Source organism: Dufourea novaeangliae, unplaced genomic scaffold (genome assembly GCF_001272555.1).
Source record: "Dufourea novaeangliae isolate 0120121106 unplaced genomic scaffold, ASM127255v1 scaffold16, whole genome shotgun sequence".
In the NCBI taxonomy this organism is placed as follows: Eukaryota; Metazoa; Arthropoda; class Insecta; order Hymenoptera; family Halictidae; genus Dufourea; species Dufourea novaeangliae.
The window spans coordinates 365,580-390,774 of record NW_015373891.1 but is presented as its reverse complement, the minus strand read 5'-3'; the positions used below and the strand labels follow the sequence as shown (position 1 = coordinate 390,774).

Genomic DNA, 25,195 nt, shown 5'->3' with positions numbered 1-25,195 from the left:
ATATCTAAGCCTGATGAAAATTAATCTAGATGCACATTAGTACAAAAAATGTAAAAAAAGGAGATTGTAGGAACAACAGAAAATTATCACAGACATCAACAAAAAGTAACTTGACAAACACAGAACTTACACTTCAACGGTAGAATTGCTTGAAATGAAAAAAAGAAGAATAGAACATTACCTCTGAATGTCAAAACAAATTGTACTTTACATCGAAACTATTGCTCCGTTTCGTTCATCTCGGGGATTGCTGTTACTTTTGTGACACCCTCTATATTAAGATCGTCAAAGGGTCTGGAGTATGAGGAAGAGTATTACTAATTCCCAAATGAACTTACACTTCAACGGTAGAATTGCTTGAAATGAAAAAAAGAAGAATAGAACATTACCTCTGTACTTTACATCGAAACTATTGCTCCGTTTCGTTCATCTCGAGGATTGCTGTTACTTTTGTGACACCCTCTATATTAAGATCGTGAAAGGGTCTGGAGTATGAGGAAGAGTATTACTAATTCCCAATGAAATAAATATTGAAGGTAAAGGAGAAAATAGGGAGTCGGTTCATTCAATAACAAGATCCTTGCAACGCTCGATCTTACGAATGTAGAAGCGAATCAGAGATCCAAGGTTGCAGTCGGTTACATCAACCTCAGCGCGCAACCGGTCGCAAGTTTCCATTTCGCGAGTACATTCGATTCGGAGAAATAAGCCTAGCTCGTGAGACGAATACCGGTCCCGTTGATGAACGTCTCACGAAGATGTCAGACGTTTCCTCGCGGCAGTATGTCGTTACCGGTCCCCTTGTTTAACAGTGGAACTACCAACGTTGAACGTGTACTGAATTAAATTGTGTAATACATAATACGATGTAAGATAGTATAACGCGATATAAAATTATAATGAATCAGAGGTCAACGGAAATTCAGGAAAGCATCTTTGTGGTTCCAATAATTGTAAAGTGAGAAATCTGAATCCGCCATTTTGACAGGTTTGGTAGTTTTAGTAACTACGAAAGCAACTTTTATGATACCAGTAATTGTAAAATAAGGAATTTGAAATCCATCACTATGATGGTTTTGGCAGTTCTAGTAACTATTAATGCAACTTTTATGATACTAGTAATTCTAGAATAAGGAATTTGAAATCCATCATTTTGATGGGTTTGGTAATCTAGTGACTATGAAAGTACTTTTATGATTTTAGTAATTATAAAATAGGAAATCTAAACTCCATTATTTTTACGGACTTGGCAGTTCTACTAACTCCAAAACCACGTTTATAATTCTATTAATTCTTAAATAAGGGATCTCAAATCCAGCATTTTTACGGGTTTGGTAATTCTCGTGTTAAAACCCTAACGACGTCGCTTTCGTTTCCAAAACAGGGATAGACATACGTCTGGTGGATGTACAAGGGCTTGTTTATTACGAATAACAAGACACACGGCTCGTTAAAAATCAGAGGGCAGACGGCGTCGACCGGAGAAAGGAGGAAATGTCGTCGTTACGTGTTCAGCGCCGGGCCCTACGACCTCCACTCGAAGAAATGTCCCTCCGAGTGATCGCGTGGTGAATCCTAATCGGCTACAGTGACCACTTTTTTGTAAATGTATCACGTACACGCGAAGTTTTCGGGCCAAGGATTAAAAGGGGTTTCGGGGATGTTGAAAGAGCTCCTCGGTCTCTTTGTGTTTTACGTTTATTTTATTGCTTGTGTTACAAATTGCGGAGGAAAAAGAAGTCGCCCGATCGAGGATGTAACCGGGAATCGAACCTGGATCTCGTCCGACGACTGTCTTGATTAAGTAATTGTAAATTATTCGGGCTACCGGCGATTTTTCTTGTTCTAATTAATTCAAGTAATGCAAACAAAGATGGCTGTCCTGCTCTACCGGTAATAATAAATAAAATCGGTACTGAACAAATACGGCTGTTCTCAGTAAAATTTAACTTTGGATAATTCGAATAATACGTGAGAGGAATTTTTAAAAAATCTACCACCAGAATTTTATTTCCGTAGTCCAACCGCCACTAACACCACGACAGAGATGGGCAAACTCATAATCTAGATAAAAAGTTTCGACTAACGCATAAAAGATAAAAAAAAGTATTTCGTCATTCTTAATCGTTTAAACGTGGAAATTTCAATTTTTATAATAAAATAATACTTCTTTATGAATAAATCGACATTCGTCGAACAATTATTTAATCTGATTAACTGTTTAAAGCTCAGGACGGCACCCTTAAATACTGCAGCCTTTCACTGTGTATTATTCGAATAAAATTCTGACCAACCCTACACCACGAACAATCCCCACTTAAAATTCTCTACACCGAGGGGGTTGAAGCCAACCCCCAACCACCTCATTCACCGGAAATAACCTAAAATATCTCAATCTCGAAGTGAACTCGCGAAAGGGCCTCGTCGAACAATTAAACTTCGCGGTAGCGACAGTCGGACGAAGAGGACGCGTTACCGTCAGACCAGAAATCCGGGATACGAAATTAGCCACGTCAGGGAAGGGGAGGGAGCGTTGGAAATCGTGCTTAAAGCTCGACCACGAGACGCAGGCCCGTGATTCTTTCTCTCTCCACCTCTTTCTTTTCGTCAATTACGGAGGGGTGGGCCGGAATTCGTCGAAACTAATTAGTTTTCCGCGCGACGTGAACCCGGCTGCAGCTTCCTCGAGTTCTTTAGCAGTTTATTAGAAGCGAGAACCGCGGCAGATTTCGTCGGAGAGTAATTGACAACGATCGCCATGGGGACAAGCAAATATGGAGGGGGACGAAAAGACGCGACGGCGTACGACAGGATTCGAGGCGGATCGCCGCGAGTTTAACGAACGACTAATGAAATTACACGGGTTCTGAGAATTTTATGGGACACGCTGGGGAGGATACGAGCGATTCTGTAATAATTGATTACGTCTTTGTATCTGCCGGGGACTGTTTGACCGATGGTATCGCGGATTAAGTCGTGGATTGCCGACAATTTTTGAGGAATTAATACAGGGAATTGTTGAGAATGGGAGGGGCAGAGTTGGGTGGAATTTTATTAGAATAATACACTGTGAAAAGGAGCAGTATCTAAGAGTTCTGTTATGTTGAGTACCTTTTGATTAAGAAATAATGTTATGTTGATTCTGTGTAATTATTAGATAGTTCTAATTATTTTTTGTCTTTCATTGCGCATAATTCTGTTTAATCTATCTGTGGTACAATTTTCCCCCAACGTTGTTAACTTTTATCCCAAAATGAGGCAAAAAATAACAGTCCAGCTCGGTCAAATTTTAATATTTTTATTTTATACTTTTGTTTACAATTAGTTAGGTCACTGTGATAAAAAATATAAAAATTTGAAAAAGTCTCTAAAAAGTCCTGCAAAATATACTGCGAAGTTTAGGAAACGACGTTGTTACGAACAGTCAATTTTCTACCGACATCCATCAATCACGAACCTATTAACGCTCTAACAGTCAATCGAGATTTTCCCATTTCAATTTGCTTGTTTCGCAGACTGCGTGAACTAAATGGCTTCGTGATGCTTTTTGTTCCAGGATCGTGAAAATGCTGCTCTAACCAGTGAAACCGACACGTTGACGGAAAATGGCTTTGACCGTCGTGCCCTCGGCCCGCGTTTTCAATGGAAACGGTGAGTCAATAAATTTCACTGCTTTGAAAGATAATAAAACGCAGTCTCTTTTTAACTGGACGAATTCTGTCCTGCAAATAGTTTCCACTGCATTCAACAGTCTTTTCCAAATGTATATTCTTTTGTACATACTTTTATCCAGTACATGATCATTTTGGTTCATTTATTTTACATTAGTAAATATTCGGCAATTTATGACACAAGTTAGTAAAGATTAAAAATTTTCTAAATTATAACTTCTCTAAATATTATATAATAATTATATAATACATATGTAATTTCTCATATACAGACTCATAAATTTAAGAAAGGGAAAAGGAAACTGTAATTATTTTTTAATCAACCTAGTAACGCTTACAAAATACACTGTTTCACGCCGACATAAAGACGCAAAACATTCGTGTTTATTAATTCGAATTTGAAACGATCACCATGAGGCCTGATTCGATGTTATAGAGCAAGGGGTTAAGTCATCGCCTCGCAGGTCACGATAATGTGAACGGCCCTATAGTATGACGCGTAAACCGTGATCCCCACGCTGTCCCGGCTAACGAACTTTGCCAGATTATTATTACCGTGCCTCTGGATGGTCGCCAATGGTTACAACATATTTCGGTTTACGCTGAGCGCCGGTCGTTACCCTCGAACAATCAGCCGCTCGGGATGAACCACAATCGATCCAACCCTCCAAAGATAGATCCTTTCTCTGTGGTCCATCGAAGAAAGACGAGCCCACTTTTCGCTCTTTTATGGTTCAAACTCAGAATAATACAGTTATAATTGTCCTTTCTTTGGACACATTCATCGTTCAAAGAATTCATAAATTAGATATTGTTCTCCAATTTGCAGCCTGATTTTTAGTGATGGCTATTTGGAAATGTCTTGACATCTTGATTAGAAACTTCATTTTAATACACTTTTAAAAGTTACAAGACGCTATGAATAAATAAACAGTTACAGACTATTTATAAGCTATTTAACTATGGTCACAGAAAAATGAGTATTTGTAATGCAACTGTTTATGATCCCAAAAATAAATAGACGGTGGATTTTATGCATTTATACTATTTATGGCCGTGAGATGCATTAAAAAAGAATACTTTCGTCATATGTAACAAATTTTCTGTTTTATTCTGAACTCCATAAAAAAAATTAATTCCTATATTTGGTCTTGTCTGGATGAATCACTTTATAAAATGTGATTTTGCATAAAAATCCATAGTGTAATAATACATTCGGTTATTCTTTGTGGAAAGTATTCATTGAATATCATACGTTTCTACCATAAACCGCATAAAAACATGCAGTTTAATTATATAAGAAGTGTATTAAATTACCATAGAGTAAATCAAAGATTGATTAAAATATATATTTTTTTTTTATATTTGAATCCACTTGGGTTCAAACAAAATTTGGCAGACCCATTTTCGTTTACAGCAAAACGATGCTAATCGATTAATGGATCGTTCGAGGGTATGATTAATCGTGGTAATTAATCTGTTGTTTATGATGCACAGTGGGAACGCAGGCATTCGTCGTTCGACGGGATTCCGTGATGATTAATTTGTCGTTTGTGATGCACAGTGGGGACGCAGGCTTACGTTTCCGGATCCACGGGATCCACGTGTCTCTGCTGCCCTTACGGGTACCACATCGACCTGGATTTCGTGCGATACTGCGAGGCGGTGGCGGCAGGAAGCACCGGGGACAGGTCCAGCATCGAGAGACGGAGGAAAAGGGAACGTCGAAAGCAATGCCAATCGATGGAGGTTCTCCTGGGCCTGGTAATTGATCCCTCGATTCCATAATTAAACATTTCTAACCGAGTGGCTTGTTACTGGATTTCGTTTTCTTAGCGAGCATTAATTATGATACTCGTCGTTATCTGGCTCGTTATAAAATCGCTGCTTCGCTGCTCTTCCGCTCCGTTAAATATTATCTTCGCAAAGGTAGTTCTGACGTGTCTTGAAGGATCCTAACAGTACTTGTTTCAGCCTTTTATTGTTGGGTGCGTGAATCAGTTATTTTCAATGTAAGCATGGGAATAATTCATTGTTAATTCATAATTGTTATATCTATGCTTCCTATAATATGTTCTCGTGGAAAAAGTGCTGTGAGAACGTGTACTCTTGACTGACAGAGCACAGCTGATGGATTTATTAGACAACAGATTTACTGAAAAACTGCTGAGGGATGTTCACGAAATGTTCATATTTTTCTGTAACTTTATTCAATTGTTTATGAGATCAACCTAAGAATTTTACCGTACTTGGTGGGTGATACTTAAATTCCTTTACTTATTCGATTATAACTCATAAACTACAAAAGATTTCGAAAGCTAGTTTAGATACATTTTGTATCGTTTTTAGGGATACATATATCGGTAGGAAAAAATGTTCAAAATGGATATCGCCTGAAATTGAAACCGAATATAAAAAGTGCCGCGTAAACGAAGTGGATAACACCTGTGTAACACCGTGACCACAAACAAAAAGTACCGCCCGAATTGATGAGAACAGGTGCAGCTCCCTTATGGCATAAAAATTAATGGATTAGTCATTGATACACCTAACGTAAACGCACCTGGCCACCAAATACAAAATTTGCCAAAATTGCAGTTCCATATTTATTATTAATTTTATTATTAATTATCGAAGCGTTAAATCTTCGATATTTAAACAGTTAAAACATTTAACAATTGGTACTTTCCAAATATTCAAAGTTATTCAATTTTTATATTACATGCGTAGCAAAAACCATATTTACTTAATTCTTAACAAAAATACCACAAGTAGCCGGTCGTCATAGTTAAACTCCGGAAATTTATAGAAATTCACAATTTCGGAAGCTAGTATCTAAACATTAACATGAAGCAGAATTTTCAATTTTGTACTAGAAGGAATTACTACGTTAATAATAATATATAAATAGTATTAAATTCATTAAAATCTTTATTTTATTACATTTTCCAAGAGATGGTATAACTGCATAAAGATTCGTAGTCTTGTCATAATGTTGGAGTTAGAGAAGAAGAGTCGTCGACCTCGTGTAGAGCGTTGCAGAGAAAGGGTTTAAGCGAAACAGACAACAAGCACAACAAACAGTTGTCGAAGATCGACAGCTGTCGACGAAGGTTAACCGCTAAATTCCCTCGTATTTTTAATCCTAGGTGAGCCCGGCCCTCGCAGGAATAGAGGCCGAACTGCCGAAAATACCGCAAGAACCTGTCACGACGAACGGAGTGGCGACTTTACCGAGGTCGAGCTACGAACGGCAAGGGTACACACAGGAATCGCAGGCCCTCGACCTCAGCGACGTCGTGGGCGATTTCGAGGCGACCCTCAGACGGTCGAGGGCGAAGACCATCGATAGACAGGATCGCACCGAGAACGGTGAGTTAGCATTTTTATGTTCAGCACGTTTATTGTTGTATATGTTATGTTTATATTTATAGTCCTCGCCAAGACACATAGCGCGGTCGTAAAATTGTTCGAGCGGAAAAAGACACACATTTCGAGCGTCGGAACATCCATTTAAAAGATCAAAGGGGATATAAGACGCTCGAGTCACATTTATTTTAAAATTTCTAATTTCAAAGTTTCAAAATTCAGAACTTGCAGTATCACAATTCACAATTTCAAATTTACAATTTCATAGTTCAAAATTTCATGTATCAAACTTTCACAGTTCAATCTTTCATAGTTCAAAATGTCATAATTTAAAATTTCATAGTTAACAATTTCATAGTTCAAAATTTCATAGTTGTAAGGTTTATAGTTCAAAGTTTCATAATTCAAACTTTCAAAGTTCAAAGTTTCATAGTTCAAAATTCCGTAATTTAAAATTTCATGGTTCAAAATTTCATAATTCAAAATTTTGCAGTTCAAAAGTTCATAGCTGAAAAATTCATAATTCAATATTTCATAATTGAAAAATTAAAAGTTCTGAAGTATCATACCGTTTGAAAGTAAAAAATTTCGAACTTTAGTTCAAGACATCTTTGTCTACAGAAGATAATATTGCCAGAAATCTAGGATACAAATCTCAATGTACCACCCCGTATATTCGCACTGTAAACATAAATACGTAATTTCACGCACCTGTGTTGGCCAATTTCACGTGCACTACTTCAATACGGTCGCGTGAAGTCTCTTCCACCAGGTGCATAATCAAACACAACAGAGTCTAACAAGTAAAAACCTGAAATTTACAATTTCTACAGTACATCCCACGTGTTCCATCCAGTTACTCGTGCCTCATCCGTGTTCAAAGTCATTAAGAAATGAAAAGACCATTCTACGCCATTGTGGCGTTGTCCATTGACGAAGGCACGAACAGTTTGGCGGGACACATGGTGCGCTGTGCAGGTTCGTAAACTTCGGGGTTCTTACCTGGAACACAGCATTATATTTGACTGTACACGTGTTGCACAGTGTCTGTAGAGAATAATGAAGGGTGTAATGGGGCCACGGCAGGGGGATGTGTCGCCATGGAAAAGCAATTGAAAGATATTTTAACAACAACCGGTCGTCTTAATGGGTAGTAAGAATCCACCTTAATGTCTCTGTGAAGTTGTGCCATCGGGAGGCAGTGATTGGACAGCGGGGGCTAAGGGTCGGTCGGGTTGCTTGCACCTACTGACAATTATGGTCACCCATAAACTCGTCTTAACAGTTTACAATGCCCCGAAGTACTTAAATCACATGGTGAGGATTGGGAGCTGTTAACGACGTTACCCCCTAGTGTTTTAGTGTACCAGAAATATTACATATGTCGAGATTATTATTTATTAACACGTTGCATGACAGTCATGTTACCGAGTAATTAATTCGAATCATAATAATTAGTATGATAATTATGGAGTCGTCAGATATCGATAATCGGTACTTGACCTGCCTATGGCGTCATGATGGATATTAACGACTAGACGTATGATTATGCATTTAATAGTACTTCTTAACTTGCAAAACATAAGAAAATAAAAAGTTAAAGGAGCGTGGAGAATATTTATGTGCTATTACTAACATGATGAAACCATCTAGTGCAGGAAATAATTTTCTGGATAATTCTTATTTTTTTAAAGTGGCATCTAAAACTGAATTTGCATGAGCAGGGGCAATAGTGATGACCATTGATGTCAAAGATAATTAAAACGTTTACATTAAATAGTCTTTGATATTTGTAAATTTTACAGTATTATCAATTTTGGAACATTACCTGGTTATCCTGAGGAAATTAAATGTGTAGAGTATAACACGGCTACGTTAAAAAAATTTACGTTTACTTCGTATAACGAAGTCGTAGGATTAATAAAAAATGATTTCTATTCCCAAAATACACACCTGTTCATCAGCGATGATATACCTTTTTTTACGAAAATGTAACGTTTCATCCAGATTGCATATTTCTTGCACTATTTCTATTAGGATTAATATTGTCTATTTAATATTTATTCAAGACATTTAACACATTCTCTACCGCCATTAATATTAATTAATAATTTAATTTTCTATGTTTAATATGAATAACATCCTGATTAATATTTCATACAGTACAATTTTCCTCCTCAGCACGATTTTCGTGTGTCTTATTCACAATACAAAATTGAAGTCTTCAACACAATAAACATATAACAATGAAATATTGTATAAAATAATAGAATCGATCAGTGTCATTGTAATTCATGCATTTACCACACCGAAAGACACCAATTCACCTCAAAACGGTATTACTGTAATTTCGACATCGGCGATCATCAATTTCTTTTCGTTCGATTTCATTTCGCTAATTTTCTCTTTGCTGTCGAGACAACAGGATAATTACGGTAACTTTTACGCAAGGGAAAAGGAATCGTGACGCGCTGCGGCAGCGTGCCTGATCGTAGATTAATTCCAGCGGTGAAAGAACGATGAAAAAAAAAAAAAATAGAGATCCGATAATTTCACGCACATTTGATTTCCTCGCGCTGAATCCGCTGCCCGGCCATCATTGGATTCTCTATGGCCCAATGACCTGCTATACAATAATTCCGTAAAGAGAAATGCTTCCCTACGCTTTTCAACAGACATTTCACCGAAACGAACGGATTGCATTCTCTTTGTCCCGTAAAAACGAGGAATCCTTAATATTGTCTAGGATTTTCCATAATTAACGAAGTGCTCGACGTGTAAAAAATTTCAGTCTGTGGAGTCTTGTTAGTAAATGGTAATGCTTTCTTTGGGTTGTTGCACGTGAAATGATCGTTTTATTACCTGCACTTGATATTACATATGTTGAATATTTTACGAATTTTATTAGATGAAGTGAGATTAAATAGACTCTACACACGATTTTCATTGAAATACAAGTGGTATATTCATTATGTAATTATTGTACTGAATTTGAAGATTGAAGTGAGATTAAATAGACTCTACACACGATTTTCATTGAAATACAAGTGGTATATTCATTATACTGTTAAATACACTGACTGTTCAAAGACACTTTTAGCTGGCCTCTTTCCGTCAAATGTTGTCATCGCTAAATAGTATTTTTTAGCAGAAACTTGCGTGCATCGTGAAGTTTATTTATAAACGCTTGAATGTCCACCTTTTAATGCATGTGGACGAAATGGCCGAATTTAACTGAGACTTATTCTGTACTTTAATTAACCTTAGTGTTTATCATAATTGATATTATTTTGATGTTATATTGTGCCTTGAAACTAGTAGAGTATATTGTGTAATTTTGCAATAAAGTAAAGCAGGTATGTTCATTATTTTCATTCATAAAAGTAACCGCAGATATACCTATCGTTAAAATCGACCATTTCACGTGCAACGACTTAATAGACAACGCTTAATTAATGTTCTCGCCGGTAATTTAAGTAATTAATTATTCTCATTATCATAGTTTTTAATTGTAATTGAATCTACGTTTATGGCATGTAAATATAATTCAACTTTATTATAGTGTTAATTCTACTGGCACAGGTAAAGAATTGCTATAAATGCCTAAACGTCTGCGGTATACATACTCATAAATAACTTCCATGTTGCAGTAGACACATTGCATTTTTCATGCTCATAAATAACTTCCACTTTTACGGTACAGACGCCGTATTTTTCACGAAAGGAACACACAAGACTGTAGTACATATTAGACCGAGTAAAAAGAATTGAAATTGAGCTTTATTAATACTGAAAAGTCTGTAATATTCTCATTTAATTCGTTGGTTATAAAGAACTTTCTTTTCAAAAGTGATGTCAGTCCACGATACTTTTCGATTAACGTTAATCTACTGCTCGTTCTCAATTATTATTAAACTGAGTAAGTCTGATTTGATTAAAATTTTTTCATTGTCACTGATATTTAATTACCATTCAGTGAATTTTCAATATTTATGAGTCAACCTAATATTTCAGAATAGAATCAATTTCAAATACTACACCTGATGTCGAACGTGTTCAGGTTGATGAATAATATCGAAAAATTGCAGTGATATGATCGACGTGCTCCAATTGGTAACGAATAGACTGCAGAAATTTACTTATTGCACTGAAGGTTCTATTAGGTCTCACAAAAAATGATAATTTTACTAAAATATATTGAATCTCTTAATATAATGAATTTCTGACAACAGATTCCCATATAAATGCATAAAATCCACAATCGGGTAATGACTATACCACAGAGGTTCATGCAAATATCCAATTTCACAGGCTACTGCAAAAATATCAGTTACAGGAAAATTCATTTGTGTAACAAGGATTTATTCAGTCAAAAGTATAACAAACATTTAATTACTTTTTATATAAATACATAAAAAATCCGGAATTTAGTAATCAGAATAAAAAATATTAAATTTCAATGTGCCCAAATGCTTCCTCTAAGCTGTCCTTATTTAGCACTTAAATTAAAAGTCAACATAAATTCCGACGCAATCACCTTTATGATTTTAATGAAAGCACCTTCATGATTTTAATGAAAGCACCTTCATGATTTTAATAAAAGCACCTATATAATTTTAATAAAAAAACCTTTATGATCTCAGTAATTATAAAATAAACAATTTCATATCCGTCCCTTTTTTTGATTGGATTGGTTGTTCCAGATTCCTTATAAAAGATTGGAAAATCAGTGGACGCAACGTTCGTTTAATTCGCGACTAGCTATCGACCACGCGCCATTGCAACGATAACGCAACGAATCGCGTAATTATACCCGGAATATGAAAATTTCTCCGTGATGGTTGCATATTCCCGTCGGATACGCCGCTTCCGGGTTTTCGACGCCTTCGAGCGGATAGAACCAGATCGTCTATTTCATTAGCCTTTTAACGGGCCAGTAGAGATTCCCTCGTCGTGCTGAATTTTTCCCTCTCGACGCTGGTAACATAATTTATTATATAATTTAAAAGGTAGAAAAACTTTGCTATTACTCGTGGAATAAGGCGGCGAATTTAATTAGGGAATGATATAACGTTTCATTTAACGATGAGCAGGTACGGTCGGAATGAATGTATAATCGAGTTACAAACTGAACGGAATTGGCGTAAAAGGTAAAAATGTTTCATTTCAGTGATACAGAATTCATACTAGGGTTTCACTCTTGAAAAATAAAACGGAAATGTTTGACCATTTAACTGTTTGTTTTATGGTATTATTCAGGTTTATGTTATATTTTACCTTTGTGCATTTTCAATAAATTGTTGCATTTCTATTCCTTGAATTAGCTTGATCTAAACAAAATTCTAATAAAGGAAATATAGTTATAGAATAGACCATTCAATTTAATTTTGACTGCTTTGGTAATTCCAGCGTTAAAATCGACTTAACAGTATCGTGTCACGATCAAAGATCGATAATTCGATCCCACCGACCGATTCTACCAATCGTTGAAGCTTCACCGATTCCCAGAATAATGAACTACTTTCTTTTTCCATCCACTCGTGCCACTAATCGCGACTAATTGCAAGAGAAGGTCTGCTCGACAATTTCTCATCTTCCGTTCGTCGGCCTCTCTTCTTCGATCTTAATCATTCACACGGTCTTTACTCTCTCTCTCCCTCTCCATGTCGCGAACAAAGGCCCCCTGGTTTTGCACGGTTCGGTTGACGAGAGAGACGCTTAACGAAAAGCAACTGTTCTCACGGGACCGCGAACTCTATCCTGAAAACGAGCTCTCCTCGCCCGTGTTTCCAGGAAGATTCTCACGTTTCGCAACGAGACCGCTCCGTGCTCCCGTTTCCGGCCGAAAACAATGGGGAAGCATCCCCGGTGCGCGAGAACCGCACCGCGTTCAAGAGTGAGATTGTTGTCCTTTCCTCGGTTTTACTCTTGGAAGAATTGGATAGAACCCCTGTATCTCTTCATCGTGGAACGAACATTCTGGTTCTTGATTGTTTCGCTCCAGTATCAATTTGATCATGGATATTCGTCCAAATAGCACAAAGACGGCTTAACCCCTTCGCATCGGAGGACGAGATATCTCGTCACGTGATTTCGTTTATGATATGCTTTGGACGAAATATCTCGCGACATAAAGTCGTTCATACGACGCTATGTACGGAATATCTAGCATGCCTTTCTATTACAACGCGAGATATCTCGTCCAACGGTTTGTATCAAAATAAATTCCTAAGTCACTGTGAATGTAAATGTAGAAAAGGTTAGGAATGTCAAATGAAGAAAATGTTTTGTTTCTAGAAACTAATGATTTTATTTTTTCATAATGCGATTCTTATTAACCCCTTCGCATCGGAGGACGAGATATCTCGTCAGGTGATTTCGTTTATGATATGCTTTGGACGAAATATCTCGCGACATAAAGTCGTTCATACGACGCTATGTACGGAATATCTAGCATGCCTTTTTATTACAACGCGAGATATCTCGTCCAACGATTTGTATCAAAATAAATTCGTAGGTCACTGTGAATGTGAATGTAGAAAAGGTTAGGAATGTCAAATGAAGAAAATGTTTTGTTTCTAGAAACTAATGATTTTATTTTTTCATAATGCGATTCTTATTAAATCATCGCAACGTGATGACTACACATACAGAATTGCGTTGCATGATATCTCGTCCAATGCATATCATGAACGAAATCACGTGGCGAGATATCTCGTCCTCCGATGCGAAAGGGTTAAAGCAGCCTTTCGTTTTGACGATCCGTCATGCGAGGCTTAACATCGACTGACCTTTCACGATTTCGTGGAAATCGTCTAAACGTCCGCCATTCTCCAAAGGGTAACAGAGGATAACATGCCATTTAATAATGGAACTACCGACGATAAACCTAGGTATATCTATTTCAATCGCTCGATAAACATAACAAACTTTTGGAAATTAACAAATTTATAAATTAACTGGGTTTTTCAGTTTCGTATCGTAATAAAAGTTGTAAAAACTCTAAAAAAATGTATAGTTATAATATATTAATCAATGTTATAACCAGACCTGGACAGTTCTCGAACGATATTATTTGAAATATTATTTCAAATAACATGATATTACATTTCATAATTATTTCCATGCCGGTGATCACGTCTGAAATAACATTATTTCAAATAAATTACTTCAAATAATTATTCATTTTCATTTCAAATGAAATTTAGTTGATTTTATTGATTTCCATTTGGACTGATTTAGTAATCATCGCAATATTAAAAAAATGGCGGTGACCTTAAAATCTCCGGAAACCCTCCACCCACAAAAGAATCATCACTCCCTATATACAGGGTGAACCACGAATCGTGATCAGTAGAAATTACTCTGTTATTAGCAGTCCGATGGAAAATATTTTTATCAGGCATAGCATGGTTTCAAGATAGCTTTAACGTGATTATAGCAAATTTTTTTGTCAACTCTTTTCTTCATGATTTTTCAAAGCACCCACAATTTTTTGCAAATACCTATAACTTTTTTACGCATCTGTTAGAGGATTTCAAGACAAATTCAGTAAGTGTCATAACATAACATGTGTTACTTTTTTTCTCATCTAGGTCGAAAAAAGATTAAATAAATATTCGAACTGTAATATTACAAAGAGTATTATATACTACTGTTTGTAAACATTTCGTTCTGTACATTGGAACACATCTAATGATATCTACTGACCACGATTCGCGGTTCACCCTCTATACAACAGCTCTACAGATCGAATGAAAAATTCCCCTCGGTAACGAGATTAAACCACTAAAATTTACAAGCCAGTTCAGTCGACGCTTCGATAACTCGCCCGTTACCGTTTCCCGGAACGAGGAATAACATATTACTAACCCAATAGTCCGATGTTAATGCCCGCGTGAAAAGGCGCCGCGATGCACCGTTAAGCAATCGTTGTTGGCGGGAACGGTTTGTCCGATACAATTTCCGCGGGTCGAGTAAATTGCAAATTACCGCGTTGGTTCTATTGCCCCGACGGCGGTTTGGTGGCCGTCCGCGAGACGGTTTTCTTTTAGTTCGCACGAAACGGCGTAACACCACGGAACCGTCGGTGCGTGGCCCTGGAACCAGCTGCTTCCGGTTTGCGCGTCGGTTGCGCGGCCGTTGCTTCGTCCACGGCGGTACCTGTGTTACCCCGGTCCGTCTCGTGGAAGTGTATTACCTACCTGTAACCCTGGTTGGCACCCACCAATTTCGTCCGGTCTGTGTCCGTTGGTTTGCGTGACACAACGGTCGGATCTGCACGCCAGCGAATCGGAATGCCGGGAAAATGCGTCGACGACGGATTCAATTGAACGATCGACTGGGTTCTTTAATTTCTATTTTTGTTTTTTTTATGTTGCTCTTTGTTGTACGTTTCCTTCGGAGTTGGGAAAAAATTACGAAATACAAATCAGAATTACGGTGTAATTGCAAGATGATTACAATTACATTGTAATTAACTATACTAAGTTTACAATAAAAATTACTAATAAAATACGTTTGCGAATAAAATACACTTTCTACGGTGTCACGAAGACCTCGGAGCGTGTCTCGAGGGGTTAAACAAAGCGAGAAATCGCTCGGAAATCGCGCGAATGTTTTCCCCGTCTCGTTAACGATACGATCCTCGTGACCGAAGGATGCTGGCTGTTCCACGAAAGATTCAATTACTGTCCCGGCTGCATAGGCGATATTCTCGTCACGCAAAAGGGAAATTACGAGGATCACGATATATTCCTACCAGGGTTTTTCAACTTTCTAAGCATCCTCGACAACGTTTACCCGCCGTTTGGTACGCTTGTTAAACGACTTGTGTCAATTTGACACATTTTTCCCCTTAATGATGCCATTCTGTTATTTGTAAGAAAATTTAACCGAAACTCCGTGAAAGTTATTTTATCACACATTTCTACTATACTAAAATGTTTAAAAACATTCTTATCTCGCAGCAAACAGTGGAGATATACCTTAACTTTTGAGTATAGAAAGTTATCACAGAAATCCTGGCAAAAAGTGCCAAAGAAATAGTTCCATAATAAAAAATGCTGTTTCTTCTAAAAATTACTATTTATAGGGAAAAGTTGCTAAATTTGATTACCACCTAGATTGGACCACCCCTGTAACTTGTCATGTGTTAGCAATTTGCGCTGATAGACGATATATGTATGATAATGGTGCTTGCATTATCTCACTTAGTATGCAGGTAACACATATAGTCTATAATACCGCGCAAATTACTTACACATGACAAGATACAGTAATAGTCTCCTAGGCCATAATAGAAATTCAGAAACCTTCCCCTAATAGTATATAATTCCAGTTCCACGATTGACAACGTACATATATAACAATTACTATTCCTACAGTCACGAATCTGTGAAAACAATATTGTTTTCAACAATTTTCAACCATTATCCAAGTGTTTACTTTCCAACATAGAATTGAAGCAGTACGAAAACGATCCAAAGCCTAAAATTTTAGAATCCTCTTTTCTGAACACCCTATAGGTATTTGTCCAGGGTTAAAAGCGAACGGTTCAGTGAAAAAGGCGTTCTGCCAAAAGGACCGCACGAAAATAACGCGGTCATAGCTCGACACGGTTTCGTTTGAAACCGAAATTTTCCAACCGAAAATACACGACCCCTCTTCCCGTCCCGATATCGACGATCATTTTTTATTTCTCGTGGAAGGTCGCCCCGTGACGATTTTTCAGCGAATCACCGCGAAACACACACACACTCTATTTGACTCGATTTGGAAACGGCGGGACGTGACTTCATCGGGAACGCTAAACCATTTTCGTGCAACCTTGTCGGAGCAAGGTGGTCGCATATGGACGTACGCACCTGTCTATCGGCCTAAGCGGCGCGCAACCGGTGCAAACGTTCCCTCTGCGAGCCATAAAGTCGAAATTTAAAAGCCTCGATCGGTGGAGTGACACCTGGGTTATGCACAGGACGGTCGATGGGTTCCTGGATGAAATTTCGTATTTTATGATCAAAAATTAAATTAGAATGTCTTTGGTGAACCATGAAAGGTTCGGGTAAATTTGCAATTTTAGGCACTGTTTCTGGAAAATTGGAGTCGAGGAAAGATTTGCTTTCCATTTGAGGTATCAAAGTGGAAATTAAACAAGGTTTTTATTAAGCTTTGTGAAAATTTATTGCCATCATGTTTTCGTTAGAATTAAATATCGTATAACTAGACTGATCATCCTATTTTAGTTCTATATATATATATATTTTTTATTTTGATTTCTTCTCACTTTTTGTTGGTATTATTATTTTACAGAATTGCATATCTCATGAAGTTTAGTCATTACGTGTACCAATGAGTAATCCATTGTCTTTGTCTAAAACAGTGTTTCATAAATATTTATTTTATTTTAGTAACTGCATTTATTAACTTACTATTTTTAATATCTTGCATTTACTTCAATTAACTTTTTCAGTATCTTGTATTAATACAGAATCAAATATTGTTACATAATCATTTTCGAAAAATTCGAAATTGTGGAGATTAATATATTCCTATAAACGAACTGTATAACAAGTTTCAGAATAAAAGCATTGACATAAGTAGATATTTCGTCCATAAATCTTCCAGCAGACGAAATTCTATTAACGTCTCCGAAATGAGATTACAATAATCTTCCGAGTCAAAAGCGATACGCGTCGAAAGTGGAAAAATATTTACTTCAATACGTTTTCTGCTGCAGAATATATCCATTACAATGTACAGGCGACAAGCGAGTATTTAGGGCTGAAGGGGTTAATCCTTTGTCTGCGAATTATTTTTCAAATATGTAGATTTGTATAAAAGTCCTCAGTCTTATCGTTAAATACTCGTTTCGAAAACAATGTCGATAAGACATTTACGGGTCATCAGTATCATCTACACAAGTTCCAAAAAAAATTAATCGATTTTTCTTAGAACCTTATATCAACACAATATCAAATACTTTTACAATTTCAATTTTAAATGAGGTTGTTGTACAATCATCGAAAAAAATTAAGAAACAAAACGCTCTATGTGATTATCGTATTTGATGCTTGCATTTGTGCATAATTAAATTAATTAATGAGTGTCGATTTCACAGATTTTTCAATGTTCCCAGAGAGTAAACAGTGTATATTTCTTCCATTCTGTTCGAACAGTTACGCACTCAAGTGATAAAAGGAAATACACTATACACGCATAATTATTTTCCGTCTCATCGAAGAATAATTTAATCTTCTTCATTTTACACTTCTCTTTGAAAATTTATTTTCAGTACACGGCCGTGAAAGTTGCTTATTGTGATGGAAAGCAGTTCTTTCGAAAAGTCTGGTACATTTCTTAGTAAAGTTAATCGAATATGGATGAGCAAATACAATGGCAGAAAAAAGTATCTATATTAACGACGTCATTTACCATCAAATGACAATACTATTTTTAGTGTAACAACAGGTTAAAAATGATTTTCATCAAGCTTTACTTTAATATAATACTAACTTATTCTAGTTTACTTGGAAGTAAATCATTCTTAATCTAATTTTACAGCGTAAATAGTATTGTCAATTCCTAATAAGCGTCACTAGTGTATGAATATTTTTTTCTTCAATGTACATTACACAGTCTCTAGTTAATTACTGTATTTCTTAGCATCTATAGATAATCGAACCATGCACAAGCCACAGTGACTACCTCAATTTTTGAATTCTCCTCGGATATCAGTGCTAAAGCGCTTGAATTCATGCTTAACTTGTTACATCTAAAATAAATTTTGCATAATTTTAAAATTCTAAATAATATTAAAAGAAATTTTAAATATAAATTTTCCAGAGTTAATCACTTCATCAAATATAATTATATCAATGAAACGCGCTGTCAACACTCTTCCAACCCAAAAACACCCAAAACCAAAGTGATCCCCAAATAGACGAAATTCCTTGCATTGACGTCTTGAAACCGCGATTACAATGATCTTCCCAGTCGGTAAGCGACCCGCGATAAGACGTGACCGTTTGTATCCGATTCAAGGCTGTCCGTTTATCAAAGATCGCGGGCACATTGTTGCCAAAACGGCGCTAAACTTCCGTCGACCGTGTACGAAGGGGAGAGGGTGACTTTTTTATTTTGTCTCTTTCTGCCAGCGACCGATTAAGAAATCGACGAGCACACCGGGCAAAGAACAGAAGAGGCACACGGATTCCCCTCTCCATTCACCTCGCCGCGAGTGGCAGCGGAGCCCCGGTTGGCTATAGCCCAGAGGTTCGGCGTCACAGTCAAACGCAAACAGTGGCCGCGGTAAAACCGATCGCCTGCCGCGCGAATGCACGAAAAACCGACCGAAGACGTCCTCCGTGGACAGACGGGGGCGCGATCGTGTCGATCCCACGATCGATCATCCGCTGTTCTAATGGCTTGGAAAAATTAATACTTAAACGGAATGGTTCATACGAAATAGAAACCGATTTATCGATCTTTTTTGGGGGAACGACGACGAGACGACGAACGAACGAAGCTGGACGAGGTGGATCGTCTAACGGCCTCGAATAGGATCTAACGGTTCCTGCGTGACCGTGGTCGATCTTTAATCGATTGTTAATTAAACCTGGATCGTGTTTGAAGGTTGATCAACGAAATCGGAGTGAGATTAAAATTTACGTAGTGGTTTTTAGTTGATCGTTGTGGTGTTTTGTGGTTCGTGAGGATTGTTTTGTTTAAAGTGCACGGTGAGAAGGTAGCCAATATGGGGGTGAAGAATTTTATTATGAAAAGGATTCCCTTCTGCAAGATGAAGGCGAAGAGGAAGTTCCGTGAGTTTATTTCTTTCGTTTTTTTTTATCTGTTGATCTTGCGCGCGGGTTTGTTGACGTGCAGTGAGGAACAAGAGCATTTGTATATTTTGTAGATTTGAATACATTGTGTGACAGCATACACTGTGCATAGAAATCAACAGTATAATTTGCTTTTGTTCCTTTCTATTTGTTATTATTAAAATGTGGACGTTACTGCAATTTCGAGTTTCCTAAACTGTTTTAGTGCAATCGGGATTAGAGAAAATTTTATTTCATTGATTTATTGAATTAAAAATAAAGTAATAATTACAGTTGTCTTTAATGAAGATTCTGTTTTATTATTTTAACAAAAGCAAGTATAATTGAATAGAAAAACATTAATTTTGTAGTAATGAAGTCAAGACAATAAGACGTGTGTACGTAAATAATTACTTCACAAACGTGAGCTTAGACGTAATTTCACCTACTTCATGTACACAACGACCTTAACCTTGAACTGGTGAGATGAGGCTCGAGGAACCCCATCAATTTTTTTAGAATATTTTATTTTTATTGAATAGTAGTTAAATAGATGCTTGCTTATTTCGGTGGTTTCTTATATGAGAATGCAAAACAACTAGTTGTGTAATAAATAATAATAAGTTTTGTGTAATATGTGAACTGTTTAGAAACCAAAGTAACAACTATATATTTTTTTTTTTTTTTCGAAGTTTAGTGATTTACTTCTTATACCGAAAATAAATTTTAGGTAATAATGAAGTATTCGGTCGGTATAAAAGAAGCTATCTAAAGACAAAATATGATTTTTGAAAAACGTCTCGAACAATTATAAGTACTTTTAATTCCAAGATAGATTCGTAAAAAACAAATTAAAGATACTTACACTCATTTCCAATATTTTTTAAATGATATTTTGCCTCTTTAGATAGCTCCTTTCAACATATTAAAGTATAAAAAACATCGGAAAAACAGACCAAATTGTACAGTAATACCAAATTTTAAAAATAAATTCTTTCTAGTTAATCACTTTGGCAGTTGAACGGCTCGGGTAATAAAATTTCCACCAGGTAAGGGTTGACCGTTCTTTCGCAGACGAACGTTCCTGCCGCGGAAAATCTAGCTAGATGCCCAGACTTTTGACCGAGGACAGTAGCGTACGCTTCGGAGCGCGTGTACTTTTCTGTGGCGTATCAACAGGCACGATAACGAATTCTTGCGTCACGCGATTTTCCTCTTCGGGGTCATGTTTTTACCGTGAATTATCGCCGCAGCGCCGTTTGCATATCGCCGCGGTGATCTGTCTCCGGGTACACGACAGAATTCACTGTCAACTAGCGATGGGGCCAAGTACCAGTGAATACGTACTTATGACTATTAATCGAATCAGTATGTAACAAAAGATTCAATTCATTGCATTCGATTAGTGAGTCAAATTTTTTTCTATTATCAATGGAATTTAGTATCAGTATTGCATTGAGTACTGTACGGTACCTACTCAAGTAAACGAATTTGCTTGTGAACTATGTATCTTGCACAATTCAATTACTATCGAATTTAATATGGATGTTTATGCAAATGTAAGTTTTTTTAAATTAGTTTGATTTTAATTTCGTTAATTTATTGATTTATATATTTTCAACAAAATGTCCCTTTTATCAACGTGGTATAACCACGTTCATCTTCGATAGTTTTAGTGTTAAGATAATAAGTGGATTTTAGAGTAAAGATTTGTGTCGTGTAGAAATATGATTGTTGAAAAATCAAGGAAGCTATGAATGCATAAAGTCTGACAATGAGTCATATTTGGGGGTATAATTTTGGTTTATCATATTTTGCAACACTTTCTTAGGAATAGAATCTAAGGAAATACATATACGTTAATAAATTTGCTGCGATGAGACTTTTATTATACTTTCAACTTATTAATGCGATTAATAGATAGCATCAGTTTCTGTTTAATTCTTATATTACTTTACAAACACATGAATTTACGTGCACTTCCGTTGTCTAGTTATTACCAATGTCTGTACACACATTCCTTATCACTGTCTAATCTTTGACAGATCAGTTTCATTCATGTTTGATCATATCTGCATACAGTCAGACACAAACGTATCTATTTACGTAGTAATATTCATGTATCATACATAGACCTAATTGAATTCCCATTACTACATAATTGTCAGTAACATGAAACATGAATTATAGTAATCACTTAAATTGTTGATAATAAGATCACAGTAAAAAAATAGAATTGTCACTGGATTAAATAGATTTTTATCTAAATCCCCATTTTCATGACCACCCTTGGGTCATAAATCAATAACATAGAAAATACATCTTTATTCATTATCACTACTATACGAATATTTTTCTCCTCCACTCCACAGTCGAAGAAAAAAAGGATTCATACAATTTTCAAACGTAATACAAAAGTATTTATTATTTTCTATTTCCCTGTTTCTTTTTTATTATTTTCACTATAACACGAGGTTAACCCTCATCTATCCCTTGCATCAATTTGACAAATTTTTTTCATAACAAATTATGTAATTCTGTCGTGTGCAAGTTTTAGCTAATGCTCCATTTCTGTTGTTTTAAAGACTCCACAAATTTATCTATTTATTTCTTCATTATATTAATTTTTTATTGTCAATTTGCCACGAAGGGGCAATTAAGTTGAGAAAATAAGGGATTTAGTCAATACTAGAATAACTTAGCTTTCAATAAATGTATATTCTCGTGGAAATAATTTTTCACCTATTGTTATGCTAAAAACATTTAAAGATAAAAGCTCATTTGTGTGTGAATACTTTTGTCCCCCATGTATATTGTCGAGTGTCGATGTACATATGTATTACCTGCGATGTGCTTGGCCCCATTGTCGCCGAGTGATCCGTCGAAAGTAATTACGCAGATACATTATCGGCGACCAAACAAGCTGAATTCATTATCGAACACGATACCAGGGAACCCGTGTTTCCTCACGCTCTTCTGTTCTCTGGGCGAAAACAATAGAAAGCAACGAAGAAAATTCGAACGAGACGTTCACGTATCTACAGTGAGAGTCAAAAGTGAGTAGACACTTTGAAAGTATAGGATTCATTCATATTTATTTCCCTCACTTTAGAATCTTTACATGTTCAATCTAAGTAACCTCCTTGGAGGTTGCATCCCATGCCATCGCACCACGTTAATATAATTCTCTGTGAGAATTGATTGTAAATAGCTCAATAAATTAAAAAAAAAAAAAACATTAGAATCTAACATTTTGCATAGATGCTCTATTACAATGAAATCTGGTGACTGTGGAGGTAGGACCTGACTGGAATGAAAGTGTTTTCCAGCAAACAATTTTTTTAAATTGGTTTTTTTTGAGGGGCAACAAACTATGTGCTTGACAGGTTCCACGGCCTGCCTTCCCCAGTGATGGGAATAACGCCTGGACAATAATCGTGTAGAATAAGCCGGACAATAATCGAGAGGAGTCTGTGTGAGCAAAAAATGATTTGCTAGGTAACATGTAGATTATAATTTATAATCATTAATTTATTCATTATTCTTCATTATTTCTAATTATTCCTTCACTTCGTACGATATAACTCGAATTTTTGTTTCGATGTCGTTACTATAAAATATACAGGTTATGTGTCGCGTGTAAACAACTGTTATTTTTCTGCACCAATCAGGAACGATCATGAAAAATCATTCGTGATTCACAAGTAGTTGTTCACGCCATCTCTAGTTTTGACTCTCACTGTATATACATAGACTCTCGAGGCGGTCGAATCGCTTGATGGTTAATTAAGAAATTCGCCACGAATGTTAGATCGTATCGGGAATGTACGGACTTTATTACGGAGAATCGGTCGGAAATATCTCGCGAGAAATTTCGCCGATTCGATCCACGTATCGCCGCGGATTTGCTTTGTAAAATGAAGAGAGAAAAAGGAAGAGGCTGCTGCTGATGCCTGCTTTGACTTTCACGAGTGATGATTCGGCCGATTATTGCGGCGATGGGAGATTGTTTCTTGAACAGTAGAAAATGTTGAAGCCTCGCTTTTAGAAATGTGAGTTGCAAAGTTGTTGAGCAGTCGTACAGTGGAAATAGTAGAAAATTGAGGTTGGTAGACAATACTGTGATATAACAGTGTTAAATTTTTTATTTTATGAAGAGACATATTTTATACTGTTGTTTAAGTCAATACTAGAATAACTCAATGCAGTTTTTATTTTTTAATTAGCCCTCGTACACTATTCTGGTCAATTTAATCCGATGGCAATGTTTAATTCTTAATTGTACTTTTTTTTTATAGAAATTTGTAAGTTATTTGACACCAATAATTACATATATATTATAATCTAGGGATAGATAAATATGTTTGTCCATTCGATCATCAAAAAACGTTCGCCTTCCGTGGGTTCATTCCCATTTAAAAAAATTAGTCAATAAAATCGCGTGTGTATTCACGTAAACCACCGTAATCAACGTCATTCCCAGAAGTGCTCCGAATTCATCAAGTTATTAATACAAGTATATAACTTGGAAACGAGACGTCTCGTGACCGAACGCGATGTGTCAACGCGAATTACATCATATTTGCGTTTATACCTGGCGGGTAGCGTTCGTGTACGTGGCAGGTCAGTTTTATTCGACTGTAATTTCGCTCGTGCATACAGATGCTCGCGATAGGGGGAAGTCAGGACGGTTAACAGGTTAAAAACTGCCCCGTAGGAACGTACGCATGCGTGACGAGTGTTGTTACTCTCGTGCAGGAAAATCCTTTGACGTTACCAGCCGAGTGTCACGATAGACCGTCGAAATGGAATCAAAAACGCCGTGATGTCTGGCGTGTTTCTTTATTGTCTGGCGAGCCGACGTGTGGTTTAATGGCGTCAGAGGGCAGAGAGCCTTACGCAAGAATCAATTTAAAAAATTGAATGGACGCAGGTGAACACGGGTTGCGTAACGTGACCGACGAGTTATTGGGAGACATTGTTCCTGAGGGTTGCGTAGTCGGAAGCGGTATTATACTTGATGGATTAACCGTCCATCTATGGAGATTAATTGTTGCGGTTGGGTCACCGACGACCCGTTGATGACACTGAACGCAATTGTGAATTACCAAATCAAGTTTTAAAGCTTGAAACTAAGGCCAGATCGCCGATGACCCGTCGATGATATTGAACTCGCTTTGATCAGTTGGTTAACTATCACGTTCCTATGGCCAGGTCACCTGTGACCCCATTGATAACACTGAATATAATCGTGAGATATTAAACCTAATTTTTTTGTGGTTATCCATTGTGTTTCTATGGCAGGGTCATCAATGAATAGCTAAATATTCGAAT

At 36.7% G+C, this 25,195-nt stretch overlaps 1 protein-coding gene across 1 annotated transcript in view; it reads left to right on the top strand.

The window, feature by feature from the left end:
• Window positions 1–3,585: 3,585 nt before the first annotated feature.
• The window catches only part of LOC107187914 (KN motif and ankyrin repeat domain-containing protein 2), a 31,099-nt gene continuing 9,489 nt past the window's right edge, over window positions 3,586–25,195 (top strand). The window contains exons 1-3 of the mRNA XM_015576118.1: window positions 3,586–3,651; window positions 5,236–5,435; window positions 6,821–7,043. Of these exons, the coding sequence (XP_015431604.1) occupies window positions 3,606–3,651; window positions 5,236–5,435; window positions 6,821–7,043 (469 nt within the window). The 5' untranslated portion in view covers window positions 3,586–3,605. The remainder of the gene's footprint in view (window positions 3,652–5,235; window positions 5,436–6,820; window positions 7,044–25,195) is intronic.